This window comes from Lutra lutra, chromosome 16, assembly GCF_902655055.1.
Source record: "Lutra lutra chromosome 16, mLutLut1.2, whole genome shotgun sequence".
NCBI classification, from domain to species: Eukaryota; Metazoa; Chordata; class Mammalia; order Carnivora; family Mustelidae; genus Lutra; species Lutra lutra.
In genome coordinates this window covers 17248511-17272368 of record NC_062293.1, presented here as the reverse complement: position 1 = coordinate 17272368, position 23858 = coordinate 17248511, and the positions used below count along the sequence as shown (strand labels likewise).

The 23858-nt window shown below is 40.0% G+C and overlaps 1 protein-coding gene across 1 annotated transcript in view; it reads right to left on the bottom strand.

The window, feature by feature from the left end:
- The window catches only part of NSF (N-ethylmaleimide sensitive factor, vesicle fusing ATPase), a 151816-nt gene extending 130655 nt beyond the window's left edge, over positions 1-21161 (bottom strand). Inside the window, exon 1 of the mRNA XM_047707386.1 lies at positions 21046-21161. Within this exon, the coding sequence (XP_047563342.1) occupies positions 21046-21057 (12 nt within the window). The 5' untranslated portion in view covers positions 21058-21161. The remainder of the gene's footprint in view (positions 1-21045) is intronic.
- Between the last annotated feature and the right edge of the window lie 2697 nt (positions 21162-23858).

Genomic DNA, 23858 nt, shown 5'->3' with positions numbered 1-23858 from the left:
AGAGACACAGCGAGAGAAGGAACACAAGCAGGGAGAGTGGGAGAGGGAGAAGCAGGCTTCCCGCTGAGCAGGGGGCCCGATGTGGGGCTCAACCCCAGGATCCTGGAATCATGACCCGACCCAAAGGCAGACACTTAACCACTGAGCCACCCAGGCGCCCCAACAGAGTGTTTTATAGGGTTTTTATTTATTTATTTTTTAAGATTTTATTTACTTGGGGCGCATGGGTAGCTCAGTCAGTTAAGTGTCCTCCTTCCACTCAGGTCATGATCCCAGGGTTCTGGGATCAAGTCCCACATGGGGCTTCCTGCTTGATGGGGAACCTGCCTCTCCCTCTTCCACTTCCCCTGCTCCTGCTTGTGTGCATGCTCTCTCGCTCTCTCTCTCTCTCTCAAATGAACTTATTTGAGAGAGAGAGTGAGAGTATGTTCGAGCACAGGGGAGGGACAAAGGGAGAGGGAAAAGCAGACTACCCACTTGGCAGGGAGCAGGATGTAGGGCTCAATCCCAGGACCCTGCAATCATGACCCGAGCTAAATGCAGACACTTAACCAACTGAGCCACCCAGGTGCCGTATCAGTGTTTTACATCTTGATTGCATTTTACTGTATATAGGTTATACTTCAACAAAGTTGAGAGATGACACTCTGATTTTTCAATGGCAGTACAATTTAATAATTTCCATTGCAAAGACAGGATAAATGCTAAAACTAGAAAATGGACTTTAGGTACAAGTTCAAAATGGAGCCCTTATTCCTATATAACAAAGACCTAGACCTTGATACATTCATACTCTTACCTGGTAGAGAGAGATAATTAGGCCTGAAGAACAGACTCCATTCATTCCCCAACCAGTCCTCATTCCAGATGTAGGAAACCTACACAACTTAAGAGAATGGTCAGATCCACCTCTAAAAGGCCAGTCCAAGGGTGCTGCCCATACTGGCCTTCTAGCCTTGGGCACAGGAAGTGAAAGATGAAGGATAAAACCTACAACTCCAGGGCACCTGGGTGGCTCAGTGTGTTAAGACTCTGCCTTCGGCTCAGGTCATGATCTCAGGGTCCTGGGATCGAGCCCCGCATTGGGCTCTCTGCTTGGCAGTGAGCCTGCTTCCCCCTCCCCCTCTGCCTGGCTCTCTGCCTACTTGTGATCTCTCTTTCTCTCTCTCTCTGTCAAATAAATAAATAAAATCTTAAAAAAAAAAAAAAACCTACAACTCCTTCTGGCACAAACGTCTCATACTGACTGTCAGATTGGTAATTCTTCCTCCTGAGAAGAATAAGTAAGGATTTTTTTTTCTCTATAATAATTCTTCCCTTAAGAGGCAAGAAAGTTTGAGCTAAAGTTGCACCCTCCCTCTGGGCAGGAATGGAAAAGTGAGGAAATAGGAAGAAATGTGTACCCACCCACTCGTACACAATGATAATTGAATGAGATAATCCTCATTTACTGATGCAGAGTAAATACTCAATGAATCTTAGCTATTCTATTACTACCCTAAAGATATTCAGTAATAGCAAAAAAAAAAAAAATCACAGATACCTAAACCTATATAAATGCCAGAAATAGGGGTGTGGCTAAAAGAATCTCAACTATGCAGCCATTTCAAAGGTCAAGGTACCTCTGTGTGTTATTGACAAGGGAAATGTCCACATTATAGGGCTGATTTTTTTTTTAAGTAACGAAACAATGTGTAGGGGAAGTTTTTTTTTTAACAAACAAGATATGCACTAAATTAACAGTAGTTATCACTGAGGAGAAACAAGAAGGCATTAGGGAAACACTTTCCACAATTCTAAAATTATCTTTACAATAAATAACACTTATCTTATGGAAATATTTTTCTTTAATTTTTTTAAGTCTATTTAGTTATTTTAAGTTCTCTCCACCCAACGTGGGGCTCAGACTCACAACCCCGAGATCAAGAGTTGATCCCTCTTCTGACTAAGCCAGCCAGGCACTCAGGGAAATAATTTTAAATATGGGAAACTTTTATGTACAAAATTGTTCTCTACAGCATTATTTTAACAGTGATGAATTAGAAGCAACCTAAAAATACTATTTCTAAGTAAAGGCTATGTAAACTACAACATATCCACCTAATTAAACATTATATAATCAAGCTGCTCATAATATACTGATGGGTTTATATCACATGAACATGAAAAAAATGTATGTAAGTTTTACTCTACTTTGCAGCTTGGTTTTTTAAAAGAATAGCATATCAACTAAATGGAAACACACCAATATGTAAAAAACAATTGTGACTAGATAATGGAACTACAGATGATTTCATTTTTTTTCATCTTTTTTCCTGCATTTTCCAATTTAACCAAATTAAAATTTTTATCTTAAAGTTAATTGACAGTGGGGCACCTAGGTGGCTCAGTCAGTTAAACATCCAACTCCTGATTTCGGCTTAGGTCATGGTCTCAGCGTCATGAGATCAAGCCCCACGTCAGGCTCCAAGCTCAGTGGGAGTCTACTTGAGATTCTCTCTCTCTCAAATAAATAAATCTTTAAAGTTAATTGATGACATTTCATTTTAGACCTCTGTCTGCTTCTGTATAGACAGTTATGACCACACACATTAGGAAAATAACTCAAAGCATGCTTAATAAAGGTCATTGTCATTATTCACTACATACAAGACACTGCCTCATCCTTTGTGCGTATTTTTTCTTCATAATTAAATCATGTTGGCTAAACCTAATTTTGATCATGGTATGACAAGGATTTTTGTAAATAAAGAAAAAACACTTCTAGCAAACTTAGTAATAAGCTATAAAATATGGTCTGAAACATAGAACCATTTGATACTTAGAGTTAAAGATTTATTTATATTGGGCAGGTTATATTGGTAGCATCAAAATGAGCACTAAATCATAGTCAGTTGACAGAGTCCTTGGCACTGTGAATAATTTCCTCTCCAAGGCTGCATTAATTTGAAAAAGTTCATCAATGCCTTAAAATAAATTACTTAAAAATGTGGAGAAGAACCTGGAACAATACCTACCTAGCACATGAGAGAGACTCAAAAAGAGACTCAAGGGCGCCTGGGTGGCTCAGTGGGTTGAAGCCTCTGCCTTCGGCTCAGGTCATGGTCCCAGGGTCCTGGGATCGAGGCCCGCATCAGGCTCTCTGCTCAGCAGGGAGCCTGCTTCCTCCTCTCTCTCTGACTGCCTCTCTGCCTATTTGTGATCTCTCTCTCTCTGTCAAATAAATAAATTTAAAAATCTCTTTAAAAAAAAAAGAGACTCAATAAGTTTTGTTGAATTTAATTTATGTTCTAATTTTTTTTAAAAGATTTTATTTATTTGTCAGAGAGAAAGGGAGAGAGAAACAGAGAGCCAGCACAAGCAGGGGGAGCTGTGGTCAGAGGGAAAAGCAAGCTTCCTGTACAGCAAGGAGCCCAATGTGGGACTAGATCACAGGACCCTGGGATGATGACCTGAGCCAAAGGCAGCTGCTTGACCTACTGAGCCACCCAGGCATCCCAAGTATTTGTTAAATTTAAAAATTTTTGGAGAAATATACCTACAAAGTTGAAGAAAATTTATGCCTATCTAAGCAGATAAACACATAAAATCAGAAACTGCTATAAATAGGAAATACACAACAGGTTCCAACTACAACAGAAAAAAGTATTTAAAGTACTAGAAAAAAGCTTAGCAAAAATGCTGAAGACTCTCATAAAGAAAACCCATGGAAATACATAAGAGAATACCCATATAAACTAAGAGAAATATGATGTTACTGTATGCAATGACTCAATACTGTAAGGGTATCATGAACTCCAAATTAACCTATAAATGTAATGTAATTATAGGCAGAATCCCAATGGATCGTTCGTAAATTCAATCTAAACTGCAAATGCCAAGTAAAATATAGTAGAGGAAATGGGAGGGAATTTTTTTAAATTTGTTAAAGTAGCCAAGAATACGTTCAGGAAGAACGAGGGAAATTGGCCCTACTGGACATCAAAACATGCTATACACAGTAATTAAAGCTAGATGGTACCGGTACAAAAACAAACCGTTCATGGAGTAGAACCACCAACCCAGAAACAGGATTAGATGTACATGAGAATTTAATATACAAGACTGAGAATGGGGGAGTAGGGAGGAACTATTCAATACCGGTGTTGAGACAACCATCTAGCCATTTGGTGGTGGTGTGGGAAGAGTGTTAATAACAATAGATAACATGTTTGGGGAACTTTATTATGAGTCAGGCACTGTTTTAAGATCTTTACATACCTGCAAGCATCCCAGCCCACAATTCTTTCTTATTACCAAAATCTAACATTACAGTTGACCCCCTGAACTACATGGGTTTGAACTCTACTTCTATGCAGCTTTTAATACATTACACTATTATGAATGTATTTTCTCTTCCTTATGATTTTTTCTATATATATATATAAAGATTTTTATTTATTTATTTGACAGAGATCACAAGTAGGCAGAGAGGCAGTCAGAGAGAGAGGAAGGGAAGAAGGCTCCCTGTTAAGCAGAGAGCCTGATATGGGGCTTGATCCCAGGACCCTGGGATCATGACCTGAGCTGAAGGCAGAGGCTTTAACCCACTGAGCCACCCAGGTGCCCCTATATATATATTTCTTATAATCAAGTAAACTCTATGCCCAACATAGGACTCAAATTCATAACCCCAAGATCTAGAGTCACATGTTCTACCAACTGAGCCAGCCAGGTGCCCCCCTTATGATTTTCTTAACATTTTTTCTCCAGCATAATTCATTAAGAAAACAGTATATAATACACAGAGCATACAAAATAAATGTTATTCAACCATTTATCAGTAAGGCTTCTGGTAACAGACTATTAGTAGTTAAGACTTTGGGGAGTCAAAAATTCTAAGTGGAATTTCAACTGTCAATGTCCCTAACCCCTGTGTTCTTCAAAGGTCAACTCTATCTGCCTCACTCTAGTTACTGCTTTTGTTTCTCACAAGAAAAATTATTTTTCTCTAAATGGTCTTTTAATAGGATTCATTTGGAAAACTGCATACTTAGAAGAGAAAAAAATTCTAATTTTACGGTGAATAACCTGGAGATTGCATATTTTCATCTTATAGGCACCTCCAATATAATTCAAGCACATAATATAGTTCTATTTTATCACCTGCTGACACCCTGATCTTGGACTTCCAGCCTCCACAACTGTGAGAAATAAATTTGTTACTTAAAGTACCCCAGTCTCTGGCATTTTATTATAGCAGCCCAAAGAGACTAAGATAATTTCATATAACATACAATTCATCATTTTGAAGTGTACACTTCAGTGGTTTTTACTATATTCACTATGTTGTGCAATCATCGCCACTAACATTTCCAGAACATTTCCAGCAAACTCCAAAAAGAAATCCTGTACTTATTAGTAGTTAGTCCCAATTCTCCTATTCCTTCACCCTCTGATAACCACTAGTTTAACTCTCTCTATGGATTTGCCTATTCTGGACATTTCGTATTAACAAAATCATAAAATCTGTCATCTTCATGTGACTGTCTTCTTTCACTTAGTATAATGTCTTCAAGATTTTCTATGTTGCAGCAAGTGACCAGATCATTCACACTGTATGAATAGACCACATTTGTTCATCACCTGATGGCCACTGGGTTACTTCCACTTCTTGGCTACTATGAACAATGCTATGAACATCCATCTAACAAGTTTATGTATAAATGTATTTTCAACTCACTTGGTCATATACCTAGGAGTAAAATTGCTGAGTCATTCTGTTTAACTTTTTGAAGAAGGCCAAACTGTTCTCCACGATGACAGCAGTAGTTTACATTCCCACCAGCAGAGGCTAAGGGTTCCAATTTCCCTACATGTGAACCCACACTTTTTCTTTTTTTTAACTCACAAAGCCTAATGGATGTGAAGTGGTACCTCATTGTAGTTTGTTTTGTTTTTCTTAATGCTGGGCGTGGAGCTAAGGCAGGGCTTAAAGGCACCACCCTGAGATCAACACCACAGCTGAGATAGAGTCAGGCACTTAACCCACTGAGTTACCCAGGGGCCCCTCACTGTGGTTTTAATTTGCATTTCCCTAATGACCATGATGTTGAGCATCTCTTCACATGCTTCTGGTCATTTGTACATCTGTTTAGTAAAGATGTCTATTCAAATCCTTTGCTGATTTTTATTTTTCCATTGGCTGTTTATAAATTGAGTTGTCTTTTAACGTTGAGTTGCAAGAGTTCTTTATATATTCTGGATACTAGACCCTTATCAGATATATGATTTGCAAATATTCTCTCCCATTCTGTGGACTGTCTTTTCATTTTGATAGTTGTCTTTGATGCATAAGTTTTAAATTTTGATGAAGTCCAACTTAGCTATTTTTTTACACTTTTGTCATGGCTAAAAGAAAATTACTGTTTAACCCAAAGTCATGCAGATTTTTACCAATGTTTCCTCCTAAGAATTTTATATAGATCTTTGATTGATTCTGAGTTAATTTTTTTGTATGTGGTGTGAGGTAGGGGTCCAAATTTATTCTTTTGCATGAAGATATCCAGTTGTCCCAGCATCATTCGCTAAAAAGACTATTATTTCCCCATTGAATGGTCTTGGCATACTTGTTAAAAATTAACTGACCACAAATTTATGGGTTTACTTCTGGACTTTCAATTCTATTCCATTGGTTTATAACACTATCCTTATGCCATCTTCACATCATCTTCATTATTATTGCTTTCTAGTAATTTTTTTTAAGATTTTATTTATTTATTTGACAGAGAGAGATCACAAGTAGGCAGAGAGGCAGGTAGAGGTGGGGGGGGAAGCAGGCTCCCTGCTGAGCAGAGAGCCCAGTGTGGGGCTTGATCCCAGGACTCTGGGATCATGACCTGAGCCGAAAGCAGAGGCTTTAACCCACTGAGCCACCCATACGCCCCTATAGTAAGTTTTGAAGTCAAGTGTGTGTCCTTCAACTTTGTTCTACTTTATCCAGTTGTTGTGGATTCAATGACTTTGCAACTCCATGTGAATTTTAGGAGCAGCTTATCCATTTCTGGAAAAAAGGCATTGGAATTTTGACAGGGATCACACTGAATTTATAGATCAATTTGGGGAATATTGCTATATTAATAATATTAAATCTTCCAATCCATGAACACAAGATGTCTTCCCATTTATTTAGATCTTCAATCTCTTTCAATATGTTTTATAGATTTTAGTGTACAAGTCTTGTACTTGGTTGAATTTATTCATAAGTATTATATTCTTTTTTTTTTTTTTTAGTATTATATTCTTTTTGATGTTATTGTGAATGGATTTTTTCCCTCAATTTCATTTTCAGATTGTTCATTGCTAGTGTATAGAAATGCAACTGATTTTTGCATATTGATCTTGTATCCAGCAACTTTGCTGGATTCATTTTTTATAAATTCTTTAGGGTTTCCTATATATATGACCATGTCATCTGTAAATTGAATTCTTTCTTTGCAGACTTTTTTTTTTCTTTATCTTAACTTAACTGCCTACCTAGAACCTCCAATATCACATTGAATATAGGTAGCAAGAGCAGGCATCCTTATCTCGTTCCTGATCCTAAAAGGGAAAGCTTTCAGTTTTTACCAGTAAGTATAATGTGGGCTGTGGATTATTCTGTTGAATTTTGCTTGCTGAACTGAATTTACAGAGTACTAACTCAAGGTTGCTCTGAGGATCTATCAAGAAAAGATCTGTGAAGGTGTTTTCAAAACTGTAAAATACCATTTAGTTTAAGATATTCTTATTCAGTAACTTAGTGCTCTTACTCTAAAAAGTTATCTCTAAATGTTAAAGAAATGAAAACAATGTTTGTGAAGCTCTCTTTTTATTTCCTAACATCTTGATGAAAGTTTAGCACCTATGTTCTTTTGAAGGGTGAAGAGGAAGAGAAGAATCTTTGGAGAGGTAATCAGAACAAAAATAGAAGGCCCAGAGCCTCACCCCAGTTTAAGAAAAAGAACTACCATTTCTTTAAATCAACTTTTATTAAAGAAAAACATTCCTACAGAAGAGTACGTACGTTAAAGTATTTGGCTCAATGAATTTCTAAAAAGTGAACACACTGAGTTCAAGAAAGAGAATGTGACCAGCCTCCCATACTTCCCCCTCCTAGTTACTAGCCCTTCACCCCCAACTACAGATAACCAGTATCTTTTTTTTAAATATTTTATTTATTTATTTATTTGACAGAGAGAGAGAGAGAGCACAAGCAGGCAGAGCAGCAGGCAGGGAAAGAGGGGGAAGCAGGCTCCCTGCTGAGCAGAGAGCCCCATGTGGGGCTCAATCCCAGGACCCTAAGATCATGACCTGAGCCGAAGGCAGAGGCTTTACCCACTGAGCTACCCAGGCTCCTCAGATAACCAGTATCTTGTTTCTATCACCAGAAACATAGTTTTGTCTATTTTTGAAACTTTATATAAACAGAATTGTACAGCAGTACAATTTTATGTCTGACTTCTATCCCTCAATTTTTTTTTTTAAAGATTTTATTTATTTATTTGCGAGAGAGAATGAGACAGCATGAGAGGGGAGAGGTCAGAGGGAGAAGCAGTCTCCCGGCTGAGCAGGGAGCCGGACATGGGACTCAATCCCGGGACTCCAGGATCATGACCTGAGACGAAGGCAGTTGCTTAAACAACTGAGCCACCCAGGCGCCCTATCCCCCAATGTTTTGATTGTGAAACTCATCCACTGTTGCATGCAGCACTAGTTCATTCATTTTCATTGCTTTTTATAGTATATAATTATATGAATATGCCACCATTATTTATCTGAGTTGTCTCTAGTTTTTAATTATGAATACTGCAGCTATTAGCATGTTTGTACATGTCTTTTGAATAATATATGTATGCATGTCTATTGGATATACATGCCCATATACACACAGCCTCCAGGAGAGCTGCTGGGTCATAGCATACACATGTATGTTCAGCTTTAGGGAATTTTGCCTAATTTGTACAATGTAGTGTTTTGATATACATATACTCTGTATAATGATAACCACAATCAAGCTAATTAATATATCCAGCAGCTCACATAGTTACCATTTTCTCTGTGTGTGGTAAAGAACATTTAAGATCTACTCTCAGCAAATTTCAAGTACACAATATATTATTTTTAACTATAGTTGCAGTGCCATCTAGCATTTTAAATTGTTTCTATAGGAAGATCACTTAGAATACCAAATTCACTATACTGTAGGAAATAACTATGCTTTCTTAAATGTTTGAAAATTGGATACAGTTTAAGGTATTACAGGGAAGAAAAGAAAACAATCCTGAAATCTCGAAATGACAAGGCTGAATATACATCTGGAGAGAAATATGGGAAAAATATCTTCAGCAATTTGTTAAGGAACTAAATTGGAGAGCAAAATATACCAAGTCATTGGTTCTTAACTTTAGCATCTATCAGAATCACTTGGAGAATATGTTAAAGGGGATTGCAAGGGGCCCCAGGAGAGTGTCTAATTTAATCAGACTGGGGTGGAGCCTGAAAATTTGCATTTCTAATAAGTTCTCCAGAGATACTGTATTAGCTGGTCTGCAGATTCCCCTTTAAGAATCACTGTATTAGGGGCACCTGGGTGGCTCAGTGGGTTAAAGCCTCTGCCTTCGGCTCCGGTCATGATCCCAGGGTCCTGGGATCGAGCCCCACATTGGGCTCTCTGCTCAGCAGGGAGCCTGCTTCCTCCTCTCTCTCTGCCTGCCTCTCTGCCTAATTGTGATCTCTCTCTGTCAAATAAATAAATAAAAACTTTAAAAAAAATCACTGTATTAAAAAAAAAAGAATCACTGTACTCAGTAAGGAGAAATAAACTTCATAAAAACAGAAATACCTATAGGTTCCTTTCTTTCTACAACAGAAATGTGGGAAAGAGGCTTCAATAATGCCCTTAGGCCATTTCATCATTTAACATGATAAATACAGTTAAGTTTATTTTGTGCTTGATAAGTAGTAAATTGATTAGAAGGTTTTATATATAAAAAACAATAATCAGACTCAATATCAGCACATGGAGAAAAAAGACTAGCATGAAATCCAGCAGCTGTTTAAAGTTAGATCTATGCCATATTATTAATGATCTGAATAACAGAATAAATCAGAACAGTAGCCAATAGCTTGGCAGAGAATGTAACATTAAAATTCAAACTACACTGTCTAAAATGATGATTTATTAAGGTATTTAGAAATAAGTGTTCATCCATTCACTCAACAATCATTCACCAAGTAATACTTCATGGAAGAGGCTCTGTTCCATACATGAGAACCACGTCCTCTATTATCTCACAAAATGTTGTCAATATTATTCTGCAGGAGAAAAGTAACTAGGATAACTAAATCTTTTTAATTCCCCCGCACTGATGTTTTTTGGAAGACCCAGAATTAGTGATAATTGCTATTTTCATTGCTTGTCAATCAAGTAAGAAAATGTTCATATGCACATAACACTAAAAACATTTTACAGTATTTAGATATTCCACCAGCAAAACCCTAAAATATTCTTTTATTATTTAGGGATTTTAAAAATAAGTGAATGTTGGATTTCAAAAATGACAACTTATTTCTTACTTTAATAACTTTCCCATTTTCTCCATTAGTAAAGATCTATACGGCTAGTGCAAAACACGTGAGATCTTTATCACTTCATTCTGAATTTAGCAAAGGACCAAAATACCCTGCATTACTCACAAACAGCTGACGCTAATTCATTTGATTTCAAATCCATACAGCACAAAGTCGTGATAAATTATTAGTACATTCTGGCTTAACATCAAAAAAAAAAAAAAGAAAGAAAAGAAAATCAGCTTTGTAGAGTAATCTTTCATCTGCTCTTGTAAAACATATGGAAAAATGTAGGTCAAAATCAATAGCAATAAAGATAATTTTTTTCCTAAAGATTTTTTAAGTAATCTCAACACCCAACACAGGGCTTGAACTCATGACCCTGAGACTGAGTTGGATGCTCTAATGACCAAGCCAGCCAGGCACCCCAATAAAGATTAATTTAAATTTAAAGATATTTTTTAATAGAGGAAATATTACTTTCATATGGAAAAGGGTCAAGAAATGCCAAATAAAGAAAAATAAGGAGGGGCTAAGAATAATTTTAGCATATAGCAAGAATAATTTTAAAGCTATCATACAATATATATAACATCAAATAATACAATTATTATAAAATATATAACATGATATACATTTAATATAATATTAAAGCTACTTTAATTAAAACAGTGGCATTGGGGGCGCCTGGGTGGCTCAGTCGTTAAGTGTCTGCCTTCGGCTCAGGTCATGATCCTGGGATCTAGCCCCACATCCGGCTCTCTGCACCACGGGAAGCCTGCTTCTCTCTCTCCCACTCCCCCTGCTGTGTTCCCTCTCTCGCTGTGTCTCTGTCAAATAAATAAATAAAATCTTAAAAAAAAAAACAGTGGCATTGGTGCACATATAGGCAAACAGAACATAAACCACAATTGAGTCCAGACTTAGGGTGGTTATAAAACAGAGATAGCATCAAAAATCAGTGGAAAAGGAGGACCTGGGTGGCTCAGTGGTTAAAGCCTCTGCCTTCAGTTCAGGTCAAAATCCCAGGGTGCTGGGATCAAGCCCCGCATTGGGCTCTCTGCTCAGCAGGGAGCCTGCTTCCTCCCTCTCTCTCTGCCTGCCTCTCTGCCTACTTGTGATCTCTATCTGTCAAATAAACAAATAAAATCTTTTTAAAAAATCAGTGGAAAAAAAAGATGGACTCAATAAATGATATTGGGACAACTGGCTATACATAAGGAAAAGATAAAATTAGCTTCCCAATTCACACCAAACACAAAAATAAATTCCAGATGAATTAAACACCAAATTGTAAAAACCAAAATTTTAAACCTTTAAGATGAAAATCTTTTTAACTTGAAGGTAGGTAAAGATTTCTTTTGGGGCAGGAGGGGGGCACCTGGTTAGCTCAGTCATTAAGAATCTGAGGTCTTGGGGTGCCTGGGTGGCTCAGTGGGTTAAAGCCTTTGCCTTCGGCTCAGGTCGTGATCCCGGGGTCCTGGGATTGAGCCCCACATCCAGCCCTACATCCAGCCCCACAATGGGCTCCCTGCTTTGGGGAGGGGGGAGCCTGCTTCTCCCTCTCCCATGCCCCCGCCTGTGTTCCCTCTCTCGCTGTGTGTGTCTCTGTCAAATAAATAAAAAAAAGATTTCTTTTGGGGCACATGGGTGGCTCAGTTGGTTGGGCAGCTGACTCTTGTTTTCAGCTCACGTCATGATCTCAGGGTCCTGGGATCAAGCACTGCATCGGGCTCCACACTCAGTGGGAAATCTGCTTCAGGATTCTTTCTCTCCCTCTCCCTCTGCCCCTCCCATGCTCTCTCTCTCTCTAAAACAAATAAATAAATCTTAAAGAAAAAAGATTTCTCTGAAAGCACGCAAACACAATAATCATAAAGGTAAAAAAAATGCATAATTATAAGCTATAATGAAATTTAAGTCTAAAACTCTATAAACATGAAAAGATCACCACTGTCTGGGAGAAGCTATTTACGACTACGTAAGAATTAAGATTCCAAAGCATACCTTACCCCTCCCAAAAGGAAAACTCTAAAAATCAATTAAAAAAAAAATACTAACAGCCAAAAGGTAAAAATAGGTAAAGGTTATACAAAGGGGATTCAAAGAAGAGACTATCCCAAAGACCAATAAGAAAATAGCTCAATCTCACTAGTAATTAGGAAAAAAACACAAATTTTTTAAATGATTTTATTTATTTTTTTATTAGAGAGAGAGGGAAAAAGCACAAGGGGGAGGAGGGGCAGAGGAAGAGAGAAAAGCAGGCTTCCCGCTGAGCCAGGAGCCGGATGCCTGGCTCAATCCCAGGACCCTGAGATCATGACCTCAGTGGAAGGCAGACACTTAACTGCCTGAGCCACCCAGTGCCCCCACAAAAACGCAAATTTAAACAATAAGATTGTTTATACCTATCATATTGTAAAAACTAAAATATCTGCAATGTTCAGTACTCAAAAGGACATGAGAAACACACACTCAAATACTGCTGGCAAGAGTGCAAACTGGTGTAACTAGGTAAAGACAAAGGTAACTCATCACCCAGCAATTCAATGTAGTGATTCTACACAGGATACATGCTACGTTTCTAGACATACATCTTTAAGAAACTCTTACATGTGTATGTAAGGAGACATATAGACAAATGTGTACACCATAAAAAGTAAAATTGGAAGCCACTTAAATTATCCTCAGATAAGAGAACAGATAATTGTGGTATAGGCACAAAATAGGATACTATATAGTAGTTAAACAGAATTAACTGGCTCTCTATCAACATGACTAAATTTCAAATGTCATTTTAAATTTAAAAAATGCAGTTTGCGGGATGCCTGGGTGGCTCAGTGGGTTAAGCCACTGCCTTCGGCTCAGGTCACGATCCCAGGGCCTGGGATCGAGTCCCCCATGGGGCTCCTTGCTTGGCAGGGAGCCTGCTTCTCTCTCTCCCCCTCTGCCTACCACTCTGCCTGGTTGTGCTCGAGCGCTTGCACTCTCTCTCTCTCTGACAAATAAATAAATAAATGAAATCTTTTTAAAAAAATGCAGTTTGCAGATGGAAATATACAATATGACATCACTATATGTATTTTTATGTTTGGGTTTTTTTAAAAGATTTTATTTATTTGATAGGGAGAGAGAGATCACAAGTAGGCAGAGAGTGGGGGGTGGGGAAGCAGGCTCCCCGCTGAGCAGAGAGCCCCATGTGGGGCTCAATCCTAGGATCATGACCTGAGCCGAAGGCAGAGGCTTAACCCACTGAGCCACCCAGGCACCCCTATATATATTTTTAAAACCCACAAAACAATATATTACTTATGGGCACAAACATATGTAAATGTGAACAGAAAGGATCTATACCAACTTTAGAATAGTGGTTATTTCTGGGAAAGGTTAGTGAAATCAAAAGGAGATACAAAAGAGATTGAATTGGATCTGTAATGTTTTATTTCTAAAAATTAAAGTTCTGAAACAAATATCACAATATGTTAACATTTAAATCTGGGTGGTGAACATATGGATATATGTTATGCTATTTGCTGTACTTTTCAGCATGCTCTAAATCTTTAAAGATTTTTTCTTTTTTTTTTTTTTTTTTTTTAAGTAATTTCTATACCCAACGTGGGGCTTGAACTCACAACCCCAAGATCAAAAGTTGCATGCTCTTCTGAGTGAACCAGCCAGGTGTCTCATGTTTGAAACCTCTTGAAGTGAATATAATTTATACTTTCTTAAATGCACAGAGCTTCTAGATATACAGTCAAGCAAGGAATAGTTTCCATCATAAAATTTAAGTTGGAAATCATGAGATTAAATCACTAAGAAACTGGGGTGCCTGGGTGGCTCAGTGGGTAAAGCCTCTGCCTTCGGCTCAGGTCATGATCCGAGGGTCCTGGGATCGAGCCCCACATCAGGCTCTCTGCTCAGCGGCGAGCCTGCTTCCCCCACTCTCTCTCTCTCTGCCTGCCTCTCTGCCTACTTGTGATCTCTCTCTGTCAAATAAACAAATAAAATCTTTAAAAAAAATAAAAATAAAAATAAAAATAAAAATAAAAATAAAAATAAAATCTCCACTAAAGTAACATGCACAAACATGGCGGAAGGCTGATATGCTTTGGATAGCAGAACTCTGACCTCAGTAAACGAGACTACAAAACATTCTGAATTGTTTGTTTGGACTCGTGGTATTGCACATAAGCCATCCCCACTCAGAACTCGTATTCCAAAACTACCCGAAGGTCAATTATTTGGTAAAGATGCCATTCACCCACAAAATATTACAAAAGACTTGGCTTATTGGGGTACGTGGATGGCTCAGTCATTTGAGCATCAGACTTGGGTTTTGGCTCAGGTCATGATCTCCAGGTCATGGCTAGAGCCCCACGTCAGGCTCCACACTCAGCAGGAGTGTGCTTCAGATTCTCTCTCTCCCTCTTCTTCTCTCCCCCCCTCAGTCCCTCCCCACTCACGCTCTCTCTAAAATAAATAAAATCTTCAAAAATACATACATACATACATACATACATACATAAATGGCTAGGATTCTACATTAGGCTACAAAAGTTTCATCAATATACAACTGATATGAAATTTATTAGCCAGCCCTCCTCAAAATGTGAGATTAGGTAAATTTTACCTCTAACATCTTTCTTTTTTTTAATTTTTTAAGAGATTTTATTTATTTGAGAAAGAGAGAGAGAATGAGTGGTGGGGAAAGGCAGAGGGAGAGAGAGAGAGAGAGAGAGAAGCAGTCTCCCCGCTGAGCAGGAAGCCCAATGCAGGGTTCGATCCCAGAACTCTAGGATCACCTGACATCTTTCTACACCGCATTCAACTCCTAAGAGTTCTCTCCCTTAGATTTCTATTTAACATCATCTTACTCCTACTCCTTCACAAGAGATTACCTCAAGGAGGTATAAGAATTTATGAAGAGGGGTGCCTGGGTGGCTCAGTGGGTTAAGCCGCTGCCTTCGGCTCGGGTCATGATCCCAGGGTCCTGGGATCGAGCCCCGCATTGGGCTCTCTGCTCAGCAGGGAGCCTGCTTCCCTCTCACTCTCTCTCCCTGCCTCTTCGCCTACTTGTGATCTCTCTCTATCAAATAAATAAATAAAATCTTTAAAAAAAAAAAAAGAATTTATGAAGAAAGTGTTCCATTGGCTTTATTGGCATTACTGTATGTATTTGCAGAAAGGCACTGCTGAATCTCCAGCAAGTCAGATCTCTGGCCAATTTTGTTTTTTGTTTTTGTTTTTGTTTTTGTTTTTGTTTGACAGAGAGAGATCACAAGCAGGCAGAGAGGAAGAGCAGAGAGAGAGGGGGAAACGGGCTCCCCGCTGAGGAGAGAGCCCGATGCGGGGCTCGATCCCAGGACCCCAAGATCATGACCCGTGCCAAGGCCAGAGGCTTAACCCACTGAGCCACCCAGGCGCCCCATCTCTGGGCAATTTTAAAAGATACAGTACAAAAAAGTTTAGGCAATGTTCTTTTCAGTAACCAGGTGGTGGTGGTGGTGATGGTGGTAGAAGGGGCCAAGAAGCAACACCAAACAGAGCAGCTTTGCTAAGGAGCCTCTCCATACTTAGAATCAGCTCTCCTAAACATTTAAGGCTGTATTTCAGATTCTTTCTTTCCTCTACTTCTGATTCTATGATTTCAGAGACGCTGTAGCATAAGAGTTCTGACAGTGTGGAGGCCTGGGGCAAAGGCAGCCATCTGTATGGGGAGTTCATATATAACTAAGAGTCTGTATTTATATAAATAATAAGATTTAGAACTAGAGAATCTGTTTTATTACCAACAAAAATTTAAAACAGCCAAGAGCACTTATTACCTACTTCAATCTCTTTGAAAGGCCAAAGGGAATCAAGTACCTTTAAATCAATTCATCATTTATTATAAAATGTATCAACTTATAATCCCATATTTTTTTCTCATATAGTATATACACTAAAGAAGATAATGACAAAAATTATTTTCTTTCATGTTCTTTGCTTTTTCAGATTATAAGCTTCAAGAAATTTTAAGGATTAATCAAGTTCTAATGACCTAGATGTTATTTACTGAATAATATCACACATTTTATTCTTCAGCCAATTTCCCAGATGAACTAAACATGATGCTCTCTTTTGCCCAGAAAAAGCAAAGGACAAGATATACAGGTTACTAATGCTACCAGTGATACATGTGATATAATGATACAGGGGAAAAAAAAACCCTTCAATTACATACTGAATATAAATACCATTTACAAGGTGTCAGAATGCCAAAATTAAAGTAACCAAAAGCAATAATAATTCAAAATAGCTTTTCTTCCAAAAAAGGAAATTCAGAATTTATTTTAAAAGCATCACAAGGCTAACTCTATTTGTTAAATAAGCAGTTACTAGGAAATTATGGTTATCAGAAGAAATAAGACAATCAAGGATGGGCCAAAGGTGCTCAGAGTTTCCAAAAGACAGAAGGTAGTTTTTGAAAATTAAACTTTGACATCAACCTCCAAAAGCTCTAAGTAAGGTAAATCTACTCTTTTCTAGACCCTTGCAATTAAGTTGGTGAAGCAGGAAATAAGTAGCAAACTGAGCTGAATTCATATCCTGACGCTGCTTCTTGTTAGTTGTAAACCTGGCAAATTAATGAGCCCCTATCTCTGAGAAAAACAATATTAATACTACCTAGCTTGCAGGATGGTTTTGTCAGGATTAGATGAGATATGTTTGTATTTAAGTAATGGTACCCAAAGTATATTGATGTGTATCGGTCTAGAGAAAGGTCTCTAAAAGCATGCTCAAGGGCTATTTCTGACCCATCTTAGTCTCCTTTTTAATAATGACTTGAATGTAGACACCGAAGTCATTATTTTAAACCTACAGGTGAAAACAAAATTGGCAGAGAGAAGCTACTATGTTGCATAACATGAAAGAATCAAGAATCAAAAAGACCTTGAACAAGTAGTAGATGGGCCCTGACCTAAAAAAAAAACGAGGACTGTAAAGGGGAGAAATGTAAGGCTTTGTACTTGGGTTCAATAAAACAATTGCACAATACATAGAAAGGGGTAGGGGAGCCAATTTTAAAAGAATATGAGAGTTTTAATTAACTGCAAGCTCATTATGACCCAAGAGTGTGATTTACTGCAGAAAAAAAGCAAATACGATTTTACCCTGTATTAATAATGGTAGTGTCTAGCTCAAGAGAATAGGAGTTCAGTATATTCTCCACTGATCACTGTGTTCCACTTGGGGCACATTTTAGAAGAAACACTGGCAAAACAGCGTTTCAAAAGGAAGGTAACCTAAATGATGAAGAGTTTGGAATACAGAGTATTTCAGGAATTGGGGATGTTTAACTTGCAAAGAGAAAATCTGAGCAAATATGTAACCTATCTTCAAATATATGAGAACCTATCATACGGAAAAGGAATTGTGTTTAGTTCTTTGTAACTCTAAACTGCTAAAAATTACATGGAACGCCATATAAAAAAGACATTTCTAACAGGACACTAAAATGGGCTAGCTTTAATGGTGATGCACTCTCTACTGCTAGAGTATTCAGAAATTAGATTAGTTTCGTTTTAAACAAAAAGGTATTGAGCACCTACGCCCCAGGCAGTGTGCAAAGCATGCAGTGATGACAATGAATGAAAAACTAACATGGTCTCTTCTTTCAAGGAAGATAAACAGTAAAGGCAAATAACCATACCAATAAATTTAAAATGACAAACAGATAAATCTCTACGGAAAGGAATGGAGCTCTTCAAGAGCATCTAACAAAGGATCATGACTTGTGTGGGATCAGAACAGGCTTCCCTTGAATAGATGAGTGATCCATGAGTAGGAGGTAAATGGTTGGGAACAGAACATCACAAAGAAAGGAAACAGTATGTGCAAAGACCTTGTGGTAAGAAAACTACTAAAGTTCAAGGAACTGAATGGTTTATATAACCTGAGCATAGGGAGTAAGGCAGTGTGAGTAGAGAGAAGCAGGAGTAGAACCACAAAGGGCCTTAAAGGCCCAGTTTGGACTGATCTCCCAAAAGTAACCTGATACTATTGAGGTAGGGGTTTAAAAAGCAACAGGCATGAGAGGAAACAATCAATGTGGAAAATGCTGTAAAGAGACCTCTGGTGAGATTCCCAAAGTAGTCCAAACCACAGATGATGATAGTTTGGGGAAATGAGGTAGAAATGAGGATGAAGAGAGGTGGACAGATTGAAGATTTTTAGGATATTAAAATGACAGAACCGACGTGACCAGTAGTCCAGTGGGTTATTTGGGTATAATTTTTTTTTTTTTTAGATTTTATTTATTTATTTGACAGACAGATATCACAAGTAGGCAGAGAGGCAGGCAGAAAGAGAGGAAGGGAAGCAGGCTCCCTGCTGAGCAGAGAGCCTGATGCGGGGCTCGATCCCAGGACCCTGGGATCATGACGGAGCTGAGAGCAGAGGCTTTAACCCACTGAGCCACCCAGGTGCCCCTATTTGGATATAATTTAAAGCAGCAATGCCCACTCCACATTCTTTGGCCCTAATCATACCCTTTTAGAGAAGGGGTGGGGGTGGGTGGAACAGAACTCAGTGATGAATTTTACTGGGGGGCAGAGGATGTGGTGAGAGAGAAGTATAAAGGATGACCATGAACACCACCACACCACCTCCCCATCCCCTACTGGTTTCTAGCCTATGGACGGTGATGCCATTCACAGGAAAAGTACTAACTAGGTGGGCTAAGATCATGGGTTTAGATGTGAACAGTAGAGTTTGAGGTACCTTGATTTTAAATTGGCACTCTGACATATTGATCTGGAACTTAAAGGACAGATCTGGACTGGGAGTAAAATACTGAGAATCACTGGCATATAGATGGTAGTTGAAGCTGTAGGCTTAGAAGAGACTGCGTGAAGAGATAACGGAGAAGAGAGCCTTGAGGAATATCTGCACTGAATAACAGCGTAGAGGAGGGTGAGTCTGCAAAAGAGAGGTATGAGTAAAAACAGGAGCAAGGCTGCAAAGAAGCCATGGAAAGAGCGTTTACCATGAAGGAGGCTATGATCAACAATGCCAAATGCTGTGGAGACCTCAAGTCAGACAAAGAATGAAAAATGTCAATTAAGTTTAGAAGCACGTTTCAGTGGACTGATAGGGCCAGAAATCAGACCACAGTGGGCTGGGGGGTGAGTAGGTGGTAAGCAAATATAAAAGACAATAAATGTATACAACTCTATGGAAATATCTGGCTGAAAAATGGGAAAAGAAAGGAGATAGCTGTGAGGGTGGAGGGAGGGTTTGTCTTAAGATGGAAGAAGCTTAAGTATGTTAAGCGGGAACAGGTGAACGCACAGGAGTGGGGTTCCTTGGATGGGAAAAAAGAGAATCTGAAGCATGGGTAGAGGGAGAAGCCATTGATAAAAGGAGAGCCTATGGAGAATAGAAAGAAAAAGAGGTCAAATTAAATGACCTTTAAGGTCTCTTCTTACTCCATCATCTCATGACTTTCTTTTAGATAGGCCATTTAGATAGGACATCTGCATGCAAGCATAAATCCACGCAAACTTGTTTAAATATTCCAGTATAAATAAATCAGTCAAGCACATCCTTATCCCCTAGTGACGCAGTTAATGTCCCCAGGTTTATGACCAGTGTAATCTCTGGGCAGGATCCATCCCTCAGAGAGCTTTTAGCTCAAGGCACACTGCAGTACAGCACAGAACCAGCCCTATCTCCCCCTGCCAAACCCATACTACACTGCGATCTTAAGAGGTAAAGGAGGAAGTAAAATTTAAAACCATGGAACTACAACATAGACTGCTGCATTCAAAGCGACTGTCATTCATAAAAACAAAACGCGACACCCCAAAAGCATCCCCATTCCCAGCTGAAGACACTCCTGCCTGTTCCGACAGTGACAGGTCCCCCAGATGGCTGGGGTTTAACACTAAAAGTCATTTGCACCTCCTCCTCCCTTTCCCAAGACCTTTCACTTTAAAAGAAACAGAAATGGGTTCCTAATGATCCTTCCCACAGGCCTAGCCCCAACGCAGGAGACGGATCCCCCGCAGTCATTCCAGCGGCTGCAGCTAATAAACCCTAGCAAGGGGGTGCGGAGAAACCCCCAGAGCCCGTCCGACGGGGCTGGGACCGCCACAATCCTGTGGCTGGTTTGGGGGACGCGGTAACAAGCCCCAAGGATAGAGAGGGAGAATTAAAGGAGACCCAGGAGACCCAGGGTAGTGAGGGGGTCGCCTCCCCTCGAGCTTCCTTAGGGGGATGGAGTTTCTGCGGAAGGCTAATCCCCCGTCACCGCTCCTACTTCTCACCCTCAAGCCCTTCTCTGGCTTGCCGCCCCCTCCAATTCCCCATCTGCTCGGACTCACGCCCCCTCCCCTGGGGCCGTCAGGATCTCGGAGTGACCGCGAGCCCGGCGCCCCAGCCTCGAGCCGCAGGTTCGGGGCCGGCACTCACCCGGCCCGCCATCTTCGCGGACACGTCCGGCTCCGCGGCTGCAGCTGGGAGCTTAGTAGAGCCCGCCCCCGCGCGCGCTCGCCGCCCTCCCTCGCGCAGGCGCGTAGCCGCCGTGAGGCCGCGCGCGCGCCCGGACGCGTCCCCGGCGTCCCCCGCCCCGCCCGGCGCGCGCGGGTCTGCGGCCGCCGAAAGGCGGGCGGGGCGACGGCGCCATTTTGAGCGGGAGCTGCGGGTGCGGGTGTTCTATATTTCTGCAGAGCACCTGTCCGCTGGTGACTTTTTTAAGGGTTTCTTTTGCGAGTCTTGTCACAGCTGGCCGTTTGCGTCTGGCTGTGTAGCAAGGCCTCAGATGTTTTAATCCCTTAGCCTTGCTTCTCTTTGCCCACTGCTGCTTGCCCAGTTACGGCTTCTGAGACTTTACCTTTCTGCTTCCAGACCTACTGAAATGTGAAAATGTGCCTAAAAGCACCCGGCGAGGGTACTGGCCTGCCCGAAGCTGGTTCTGATTTCAAGTTCTGCGTGGATTCAAGCTTTTCTCTGTAGGCGAGCTTCTAGGTCCTAGAAATTATCAATGTTGGTGTTTAACTTTTGTGTAGCCTAGAAAACTCTATTTTCAAATTTAAGAGTGAATCGTAATTGTTGCTTTACCTTTATTTTCTATATTTTAATTCATTATTGTTTATTTATAAAGATAATGTTTTTAACAATCTTTATGATTCCCCAGTATTGTTTCATTTTAGACCATAGGGCGGAATTTGAATAAAATATGCCCCAAATTCGCTCTTACTTCTTTTACCTCTATATTTCTACTATACCATTGCCTCACTGGAGTCTTCAGAATAGAGGATAATAAAAATTAGAATTAATAATAGTAAAAGCAGGGGTGCCTGGGTGGCTTAGTGGGTTAAGCCTCTGCCTTCATCTCAGGTCATGGTCTCAGGGTCCTGGGATGGAGCGCCGCATTGGGCTCTCTGCTCAGCGGGGAGCCTGCTTCCCTCCCTCCGCCCCCCTCTGCCTCTCTACCTACTTGTGATCTCTCTCTGTCAAATAAATAAATAAAAGTCTTAAAAATAAATAAATAAGAATAGTAACAGCGGGACGCCTGGGTGGCTCAGTTGGTTAGGCGGCTGCCTTCGGCTAAGGTCATGATCCCAGCGTCCTGGGATCGAGTCCCACATCAGGCTCCTTGCTTGGCAGGGAGCCTGCTTCTCCCTCTGCCTCTTCCTGCCACTCTACTCTGTCTGCCTGTGCTTGCTCTCGCTTCTCTCTCTATGACAAATAAATAAATAAAAATCTTTAAAAAAAAAAAAAAAGAATAGTAACAGCAGCAGCAGCGTGCTGCAAGAAGATTCTGCTTAGCAGATTCCCTGATGCTTTTATTGGCCCTGCTCCTGATAGCTTATATTTCTCTCCATATTTACACAAGACGAGAAACAACAAGGTAACAAACCTTTCATTTCTCACAGTTGATTAGGAAAAAATAGTGGTTCCAATACAGCAGAGGAAAACATTAGAAGAGGTGGGGACGCTTAGCGGTTTAAGATTGAGAATAAAAATCAGTAAGTGACCTGAAGGCGGGCCAGGGACAGAAAAAACAAAACCAGGCCAGTTTTATAAACTCTCAGGCTATGCCTGAGAACCACATTGCTTTATTGGGCAAATCAGATGTTAACTAAATCAGTGGAGTTTATCAGGAAAGAGAATTAGTTAAACTCTGATGTATTAACTTGCAAAAGCTACAAAAACACTGAGAATGAATTGGGGAGCCTGGAGGTACAGGTTCTTGTCCCTTTTCATGCTCTGCCAACTCATTTGCCATATCTCTTCTCTGAGCCCCAGTTTCCTTATTTGCAAAGTGAGAGGTATAATTAGATGAGCTTAATGGTTGCCTCTTACATTTTTTGATACTCTGAATCTGTAAATCAAAGAGTTACCAAACAGATCCAGAAGATGATACTGGTTCTTAGTCCAATGACCTGACGTTCTTTTCTTTTTTTTTTTTTTTTTTAAGATTTTATTTATTTATTTGACAGAGAGACAGAGATCACAAGTAGGCAGAGAGGCAGGCAGAGAGAGAGAGGGGGAAGCAGGCTCCCCACCTGACGTTATTTTCAAGGCCAGAGAATAATGCAAATAATGTTTACACCACTGGTTTGTTACTAGGTAAAGTAGATTGCAAGGGAAAATGTCTTTATTCTCTTCAACAGGGAGGAATACTTACCACCTAGGAAAGATAGGCTTGCTTGAGAGGTTCCAGTGTGTCTGTTTAGAGCACATGTTTCCATGATAAGCCAACCTTTGTAGCAACTCACAAATGATATGTTCAATAGCATTGTGTAGGGGCGCCTGGGTGGCTCAGTGAGTTAAGCCGCTGCCTTCGGCTCAGGTCATGATCTCAGGGTCCTGGGATCGAGTCCCGCATCGGGCTCTCTGCTCAGCGAGAAGCCTGCTTCCCTCTCTCTCTCTCTCTCTCTGCCTGCCTCTCCGTCTACTTGTGATCTCTCTCTCTGTCAAATAAAAAAAAAAAAAAATAGCATTGTGTATACAGTCCTACAGGTCCATCTACCAAAGAAACTAAAATAGACATGAGCTCTTGCCCTTGAGGTACTTAGTGTCCAGCTGGAGCAGAAGGATTCTGAGACATTAGTCCAGGCTGTTATAGCATCTGTGCCTCCCAACTGTGACTTGCTCTGATATTCAAGGTTATCTTAGTGGAGCTGATTCTGCATCACCTTTGAGCAATTCTTACAGTGGTAGTCAATAGAGAATAAATATTTTGCTGCCCAAATCTACACCCCCTTTTACTGGCCACA